We start from the raw sequence: 9,785 nt of genomic DNA on the forward strand, positions 1-9,785 counted from the left end.
CAACTATATATATATATATATATATATATATATATATATATATATATATATATATATATATATATATATATATATATATATATATATATATATATATACATACATACATACGTAAATACATATATATATACATACAAAATACATGTATACATACAAAATACCCATATATATATACATATATATAAACACATATCTTCAATATGTATTCAACTGAGCTTATACCTACATCCATCCAAACAAGCACACAATTGCACTTGCACGAGTAGCGCTGACCTTTTTCTTGCGCGTGCCTGCTGCGGCACTGCCTGTCTTTGAAGCTGAGGGCTTCGGAGTGAGGGTGGCCGCAGCCGCCTCAATCTTGGGAGGAGCTACTTTTTCTACTTTTTCTGCTGTTTCTAATTTGTCTAATTTGTCTGAATTGCCTGATATGTCTGATTTGTCGGTTGCTGTGATCGTGCTGGTGCTATCGGGTCTCAGTAGCGCTATGAGAGCTGGGGGGAATACAATGGTTGCTGCCTTGCGAGGATCTTTGGCATCATTCGCCGTTGAGATGATCTGTGTGCGGGTGTATGGATAAATTATCATGACCATACGGTATTTAATCAATACGATAGGCTAGGGTTCTATACAATCCCATGGAGATCTGTGTCCAGGGGTTGCATACATTTCCAAACCCAAAAAGGACTGATGATTATTTCCGGTCTCTTATAAGTATGCAACAGCTTATGTGAATGCTGCCTATAATAAAGTAAATATACAATTGTATTGAAAACACAGATACATGTGACAAAAAAAACTATATCAATAACATCATAATGAACTCAGGCAATCCATTGCCGTGATAATGATATGTGGTCATAGAAATTGCAGGCAAGTGATAGCCGACTGAACTCAATCGGTGTAGTATATACAGACTCGTTCATATTAAATAGAAATGTTTGGGAACTGAGTCAAACAATGTACATGTCCCAGGTAGTGCAGGTTTTCAATTGTGAGAGTACCGGGTTCTCTAACTAATGATGCAAATACGAGACGCTGATAACAACATGCGCAGTGTGGTACATGCCGTGGAGTCGACCGGTACGCACATCATATAACACAAGCAATACAACAGACTAAACCACCGAGATCATTGTAATAAATCCAACTCAACTAATTCCCCCTCCCCCAATCCAACCTCTTATATAACACAAGCAATACAACAGACTAAACCACGGAGTTCATTATAATACATCCAACTCGACAAATACCCCCCCCTCCTCCCCACCCACCAACCCCTTATTGTTCACGTACTAGTTTACAATTCTTCTCCAGCTCGTCTGGCTCAAAGGTGAAGTCTGGCGGTGCCTGGGCCGGCAGCTTAGGTAGGGTCAGCAGCACTAACTCACGCAACATGCCTGGCTCTAGCGCCATGGGCAGAGTGAGCGATGTCAGTTTGGCTTCGGCCAATGGAATCTCGTCCTGTGCACCGTACAGTGGCAGTGTTCGCGTGGCGGTGTGTGTGTGGGTGAACAATGCGATTGACTGAAAGCGCGATTAACCGCGACAACCACGACATCATTTAATAAAGGATGCATCGGACGCTCCATATACAAGCTTAGTGTGCGCATGACTGTGTACAGCAGATCGGCTAGATTTCAACACCGCGTGCGTACATTTGCTTGCATCACTTCTGTGTCCACAGAGTGAAGGAGTAAGCTGTAGAGGCGTCAATACATACATCACCGCACGCAGATACTCAGACACACACTCACTGACCCACATTAAAAGTCAGTCCACACCGCAAGACTTTCAGTCAGCCGCCACACATCATTGCTTACCAATAGCCGTGCCAGTAGCAGTTCGCGTTCACTTAAGACCTTCTTCTTCTGGATCCCCTGGTCTATCACCTGGCTAATTTTTGGTTTCTTCACATGGCGTGAGTCGGCTATTGCGTGGCCCTCGTTGGCTGTAACACCCGTATCACTGTAGTCTCGTTTAACGCCGCGTTCTGATTGGCTGACCCGTGGATCGCTGGCCGATGGCACATTCTGATTGACTGTTGTGTTCGGGTCGAATATGGAGGCGTTGTCCGTGGTGGTAGTCATGCGCAGATTTTCGGCCATTGTCTGTCTGTATAGCCTCTCAACGTCATTCTGAGGAAGATATAAATTCAAGGGTTCACTATGAGCCGAGAATTTGGATTTTGGTACTATATCTAACTATATCTACGTGTGGTACTGCATCTACGTGATTTTACACACATGTGTGCGTAATTTGCCACAGCGGACATGTATGCGAGTACAGTCTGGCTGTCTCTCTTCAGAAGTACGTAAGATCTGAAATGACCAGAGGTTGAAACGATACTAATGTGTTTGATGTGTAGCTGTGTGTATCCATGAGTACTAAACAGAGATACCATGACTGTTGTGACGCTGATACTGTTTTGACACTTATACTGCCTTGAATTGTCATTATTTTGACACCGGTTTGACACACCTTCTTGGTACTGAGCTTGTTGACCAGCACTCGGGCCATGCGCTCGGGGGCTTCGGCATTAACTGCGGCCGTAGGATGACGCAACAATCCCATCAGCTGTGCAATGGGAGTGAACATATTACATTTATACATGTTGGACATATGACACCAGCCGCCCAAGTCAAGTAGATTATCATATGGGTATATTGTGAAGTGAATCCATGCAATGAGACCATCATATCAATGCACCACCAGCTGTGCAAGTGGAGCAAAAACCTAAAACCCATTGTGAACAAGTGTTACGAGTGAATCATACCCATTCACTACCAAGCGCACCAATACAATGCAGTACTGGGTGATTGAGGGGCGTGATGAGTGTTCCGTACTAACACACAGTCAAAACTATACAAGTAAATGGTGAACAAATGTTGTGAGCATCATATACCAACACACCATACACAGACCATATCAATACATGTTCAACATATGTTAGAAGCAGGTCATACTGATACACTACGGGCAAAGTAGTATATAATGATTCGCGGGTGACTGATAGTTATATTTAAGACTACTTAGAAACCTACCAAGTGTTTATCAGATACAGAACCACGTACTATATAGATAGCACGAGCCGGTCAGAACGGCTACGAAAAACCAGCTATCAAAGAATCATTCGTGTCTCATACAAATGCAAGATATATATATATATATATATATATAAATATAAAGATAGAAGGATAAGGATAAGGTATATATATATATATATATATATATATAGTCACTATAAAAAGCATATTGTATGGATTGGACAGCAGTCGACAACACGATACACAACTTAAAGTAATAATATGTACATAAACAGTACTAGGTGACTGGCCAACAACTACAAGCAGCTGACAGATTGCTTAGCAAGCAACTACTGCATCTAAATTTATACACATATGCTTTGCACCCGTCCTCAGAACAAACAACAGCCTATAGCTCTACACACCTGTGTCTTCAGCGCCTTTGCGAGACTCTCCCGTTGGGACTCCGTGATGTGCGGCTTGGTTGCTAGGGCGTCGGCCTGATCACACAGCCCTACAAAGTTAAATCAGCTGCAGTGATGAGGCGCAGATAAGTAGCAACGTAGGGGAAATCAGGTGATGCGGTCTAGAAGAATAAGGACACCGATGCGTGCATGTGTACTGTGGGTCCTCCCTTACTAGCTATTATCGCCTGTATGTTTGCCCTTGCACTGTACAATGATATGGTATAAGTATTGTTTTTGAGAGGTTGCTCCTTGTGAATCCATGCGACAATGTACCAAAGCAGGATAACCTTAAAATCTATTCTATACAGCTCTTCCTCGTACGCACTTGACCCGTACATATTAGCAGAAAGGTATTTCATTGTGAATATACAGGCAGGTGCCTTGAATTGATATGTTCGTATATGTGTATCAACCAAGGTGTGCATTCGTGCCAGCCGGTGTGTGTATGAATAAAAATCTCTGCTGATCTATCCCCATGAGGATTACTTCCAATTTCTCCATCCCATCCCGTTCGTGAAAAAAAAATCATACATCCAAACATACACGCACACGCACGCACGCACACACACATATATATATATGCACGCATACACACACACACACACACACATATATATATATATATATATCTATATATATATATGTATGTATGTATAAATTATGTAGGTATATATATATAGATGTATATGTATTTGCATTTTATATGTATATATATGATAATATAATAATAAGCAATATATATATATATATATGTTGGTATATAATTTCATAATATATATAATATATAAGAATATATATATATATATAATTATACATATATATTTATAACTATAACTATAACTATATTTTTATACATATATATATATATATATATATGTATAAATCTAAGCACAACGCGTAATCTTGCACATCGATCGTCGAACACATCGAGTCCACACACCGTTGACTATGTAGGCAAAGTGTTGCTCTGGGCGTTGCCTGGCAATGGACCCAAGTACTGCAACGACCACTACCAAGTATCCCGTATTGGGCTCTAAAAGTGCAAAAGGGAAAAAAAATTTAAAGTACAATGAGTTTAAGTCAATCAAGAGTGAGTGATATGCGCGTGGAGAACACAGAACAATATAAGAATGTGCTGGTAAATACGGTGAGCTGGTTCAAATTTTACATACCACACAGGGCATGTTGTGAAGCTATGTTAGATGCGGTCAAGCTGTTTGCTTGAAATGTCTAATATGTAGTGCGTGTAAATGTAGTAATGATAAACGACAGGGCGGCACTCAATATATCCTTTAACTAGTACCGCATCCGTTAAAGTAAACATTTTGACTAAGTTTGATACAGTCAATGATAGCGTATATATCGGATAATTTAGATCTATAAAAGTACCAATCAGCCGCTATTTATATATTGACATACACACACACACATATATATATATATATATATATACATACATATACATATAAATATATATATATATATATATATATATATATATATATATATATATATATATATATATATATAATATATATATATACATAGTATATATACATATATAATATATATATATATATATATATATATATATATGAGTGGGTGTATGTATGTGTGTTGATACACGCACATATAAAAACTGATACATCTCATCAAAATGAACTCTGCAAGCATAGCTGCCTGTGCGTACAAATTTGCCCACCTGTCTGGAAGGTGGACATTAGCAGTTCCACCAGATGGCCTGCCTCCTGAGTGAGCTCATCCGCTTCCAGTACAGTATGTCTCTCGGGAATACGGTCTACAGACGGTGTCTGGTGTTTGTGCTTGTTCTCCGAGTCGGCGTTCTTGCGCGAGTATAGCAGCACAATCACCTCCACAAACTTCACCTGCAACAGAAAGTAAGAGTGAATATGGAGGTTTTCAATAGGGGGTTTGATAAAGCCTAGCAATACTCGATCCACTCTGTTAAATTTAATCATAGAAAGTTATAAGAATACGTTGCTGCGCAAAATGGGAGTTGCTGGGTGTTTTAGGGATTCTAACCACTTCAAAAATGAAGTGAAATCCTTTTGACAGATTCTTTGTGTATGATTTGTGAAATCTTTTTAACAGATTCTTTGTCTGTGATTTCTATTCACGTACACGTGTTGCCACATTCGGCTTTGGAACATATATTTGTTTCAAGTGGACATATTTATTTAATCCGAGTGAGCCCATGTACATATAAACAATTTCGACAGTATAGAGCTTCATATGCTCGTGATCATCTGTATTTATTCGAAAACTCAAACCTTCTCAAACACACATTTGAGTAGATTGATGTAATTCCAGTGATCGATGATAAGGTTTCCTCTCAACTGAACCGAAAAAAAACTTATGTATATATATATTCATATATATATATATAAACACACACACACGCACACACACAAATGTATATATGTATATATATATATACATATACTTCAAATATAGATTTAGATATACAAATAGATAAAAAAATACATATATAAATAGAATAGATACACTTATACATAGATCTAGATTATATATATATATAAATTGATATGTATATATATATATATCATATATATATATGTGTATGTGTGTGTGTGCGTGTGGATAGGAGTAGGCCAGGGGGGGAGGTTGTTTTGTGGTCATATAACTTAACAGATCTGTACATAGTGATCACAAACTTGATAATATTGCTGATCACAGAAATTCATATATATATAAATAGGTATGTACTAAACTCTACAAATTTATTTAAGATAGTGGTAAAGCATGATCTTAGAGGTGACATAAAATACAAATAATATATCACAAGCCTCTCTCAAAAGGTCCTATCATTGTAGACACACGCATACCGCCGTGCTCTTGAAGCCGATGTTGTCAGTTGTTGTGAGACGTTCGCAGATGATGTCCTTCATGGCCACCAACTGGTCCCACAAATCTCTGCTCGCTTCCGCCTTCTCCATCTGCACAGACACGACATAGCACACATCAGGAACATGTTAAAAATCAGCTGCATGTTGGTTAAAATTCTACACCAGAATTAGATACATGTTGGAATGGAATCCTAGAACAGAATTAGTTGCATGTTAAATCCTATAATAAAACTAGTTATATGTTAATCACTACAACAAAATTAGTTGCATGTGAAGCCATATCCGACTACGCCGCAAAATTAATAAAATTAAGTACTAGATACAAAGTGAAGATAGTTTGGGTTGATATCTGACTGAATCGTAGCCGAGTTTGTGGAATTGCACCCCAAAACTGATCCAGTTTTTTAAAGTTCGCGCCGAATGTGTGTGAAATGTTTGTTGTACGATATTTTACTACAAGTATCTGAATGCACTACGATACTTGAGTAATCGTAGACAATGGCTCATACTAACACCGCACACACGCATGTATACACGACCATCATACGTGTGCATATATACACATGCATACGCAACGCGCATGCGCCTACACATACGAATACACTAAGCGTACGTGTAGATGCTCACATACAAGAGCATTGTACACCTTCACATACATACATACACGCACAACATACGTGTAGTTACGTCTACTGGACATAAATACATATACACCCGTCAAAAAACGCGCATATATATGCTTATATGTCCATCATACGTGTACATAAACACACATACGCGCCAGTATACACACAATCACCTACCGACACCCTGCACATCCACGAGAAGACCATCTGGTGTAGCGTAGCATTGCATGTGATCGCTCGTTTGACCACCTGAGGTGCATCGTCGTGTAAGCGGTATTCAAGCACTTCCAATGTGTCTGGTAAAGCCTCTTCCATGGAAATCTTGCTGTGAATGGGTGGTGTAGAGGTGTTGGTATGTGGGCATGCGAGTCAAAGGGTGTGTGTACATGTGTGTGGGCGTGGGAGGGTGCTTTGCTTATGTTTCGAGATTCATTGATTCATACGTGTAGTTTCAGTCACATGCCGGTATATAACCGATGCACACGATACATCACTCACCGAATGCTCCGCCAAGCAAAGTACGTTTGCGAATCACAGCTGCACTGTCGACACGAATGCACACAGTCACACGGACACCAGTCATACATTATCAATAGATGTTCTTGGTTGTGGACAAAAGATCACTTGCTCAAATACAATACAAATATGCCATATTTGGGCCGACGGGCATGTAATTTTTCCATATCATCATATGTTCAAATTTATCAGAGAACTTTGTGCGACACCCATATCTTCATATATAAACGGATTGGCAGGACTGTCCACCTCGGAGTGCTACCAAATGTATCCTCACTATAAACGTATCCTGTGCCACTGCGTCTACAGTCAATTGCTCGGCTTGAATGTGCGGCATGATGAGCCTGACACTCAAATCAGCCTACAAAGCCAAGTAGACGTGCGTACTATAACCCTTATGCATATGCCTCCTTTCTATACACCACAAGCGCAATTGTCCTGGGACCGGTTTTGCGTTTTAAAGTTCTTTAATAGCTTTTATCGACACTCTAGGTGTTCACCTTTTTGCCGTCTTACGATCTTCTGGAAAAGTGGTGAGGTTTGTGCACTTGAGAGACTCACAGATTCCTCAGTCTTGGGCAACAAGCCACACACCATCAAGGTTAAGTGGTATATATAGCTAGTGCTCATACTACTTTCAATGAAATAGATATACACATACAACGGCAACACTACAGAAGTCTGACATGCACACAACATACCTGTTCTTAGAATGAAACTAATTGGAGAAACTATAGACCTTCAGTGCATACTATACCATTTTACTGACCACGTGCTACACGTTGCAAAATGGCAGGTACTCCGATTTCAAAACCTTAAACCCTAAATTGGTTTTCCACATTGCATGGATACACTAACTGTGTTTGCAAAGATGTGTACTTGTAATGATATGTGCACTATTGCCAAATAATGTATAGTGCAATGACATTGAGCATTTCCATCGAACAAATGTGATACGGTAATAGCACTAAAACAATATATCACTACTAGAATGGTTTTTCCACAGAATATTGTATCATAACACCACAATGTTTTAAATGCTCCAAACAATTAAATAATGTTGAGCAATCCTAATACTTCCAAATACTTAATGTGATGCGTACAGAACTAATGTTTAGGACATCGTATTGATTCTCAAAATTCACGATAAACTAAGTCTTGTCTGTATTCCGTTATATATACTTAGTATCCTACATATGAACTTGAATACAACTACAGCACCCTATACACTACTGTATGTAGACCAAATAATTTGGACAGCAAATATGAACCATTCTTAATTCCCATACCTGGATGTCATAAATCTAGATTTTGACAAAATTGAACTCCTAATGTTTTGAAAGTCTATCGAGTTGAATCCCATGTAATATTGGCTGTGAACCCAATCAGCGTGACTGTGTATTTATTCGAATCTCAGCACACTCAGCAAGCACGTGCCGTTTTAGATAGTTTCCAGTGCACTATGAAGACTACTAAATAATAACCTATCCGAATTAAAGTATTTTTCGCCACAATATGTGCTATATAATGCAAATTGTCATTTCAGAATAGAAGCATGTAGTAACTTCGCTGATGTATTATTGCACACCAAATAAGCTACTATAAACTCGGCAATGTTGCTAACCGATACATGAATTACAAACGACGTGTATGGTGAACCACACTACACACATGCAACTCACACTCCAACGAATATTATCAATGCCAAAAGCGGCCTGACAGAAAATATAAATCCGTCAGGTTCGGCCGCTTGCGTACCATCCTTGAAGACTCGCGACTAGATCACGTCCACTATACTTAGGATTGTTCCGACAGTCACCGCTATCAAACGGTATATTTTATACCAAATACTTCACATACATCTTAATCTATAACACACTATAACTTTATCTTACATGATTGCTTTTGGTCATTACTTGTAATTCTAGATATATTCGAACCATCCACACTCCGTTATACCACTACATGCTTAGTCTGACTATTTGCTTGTGATTCACGATCTACTGAAACAGGTTTGTTGTATGAGTTTGCGACATAATACTACCACACTGGACTTCGAACTGCACACCCTTTATTAAAAAGAATGCTCTGAAACCATATCACTACTACGACCTTCCAGTTTTTAACTCGAACACTACCTATATATATATATATATATATATATAGTTCACATTCATAAACACTCCCATTTATATATATATATACATATATATATATATATCTAGTTCACATTCATAAACAGACCCAAATATAATATATATATAT

General features: G+C 38.7%; 1 protein-coding gene across 1 annotated transcript in view; it reads right to left on the minus strand.

Moving 5' to 3' along the window:
* The window catches only part of SARC_02288 (hypothetical protein), an 18,741-nt gene extending 11,411 nt beyond the window's left edge, over window positions 1-7,330 (minus strand). Inside the window, exons 1-9 of the mRNA XM_014303954.1 lie at window positions 7,182-7,330; window positions 6,358-6,468; window positions 5,193-5,376; window positions 4,431-4,523; window positions 3,449-3,537; window positions 2,479-2,574; window positions 1,821-2,135; window positions 1,294-1,461; window positions 274-555 (exon numbers count right to left, since the gene is read on the minus strand). Of these exons, the coding sequence (XP_014159429.1) occupies window positions 274-555; window positions 1,294-1,461; window positions 1,821-2,135; window positions 2,479-2,574; window positions 3,449-3,537; window positions 4,431-4,523; window positions 5,193-5,376; window positions 6,358-6,468; window positions 7,182-7,319 (1,476 nt within the window). The 5' untranslated portion in view covers window positions 7,320-7,330. The remainder of the gene's footprint in view (window positions 1-273; window positions 556-1,293; window positions 1,462-1,820; window positions 2,136-2,478; window positions 2,575-3,448; window positions 3,538-4,430; window positions 4,524-5,192; window positions 5,377-6,357; window positions 6,469-7,181) is intronic.
* Window positions 7,331-9,785: the final 2,455 nt, after the last annotated feature.

This window comes from Sphaeroforma arctica (genome assembly GCF_001186125.1).
Source record: "Sphaeroforma arctica JP610 unplaced genomic scaffold supercont1.101, whole genome shotgun sequence".
Lineage (NCBI taxonomy): Eukaryota > Ichthyosporea > Ichthyophonida > Sphaeroforma > Sphaeroforma arctica.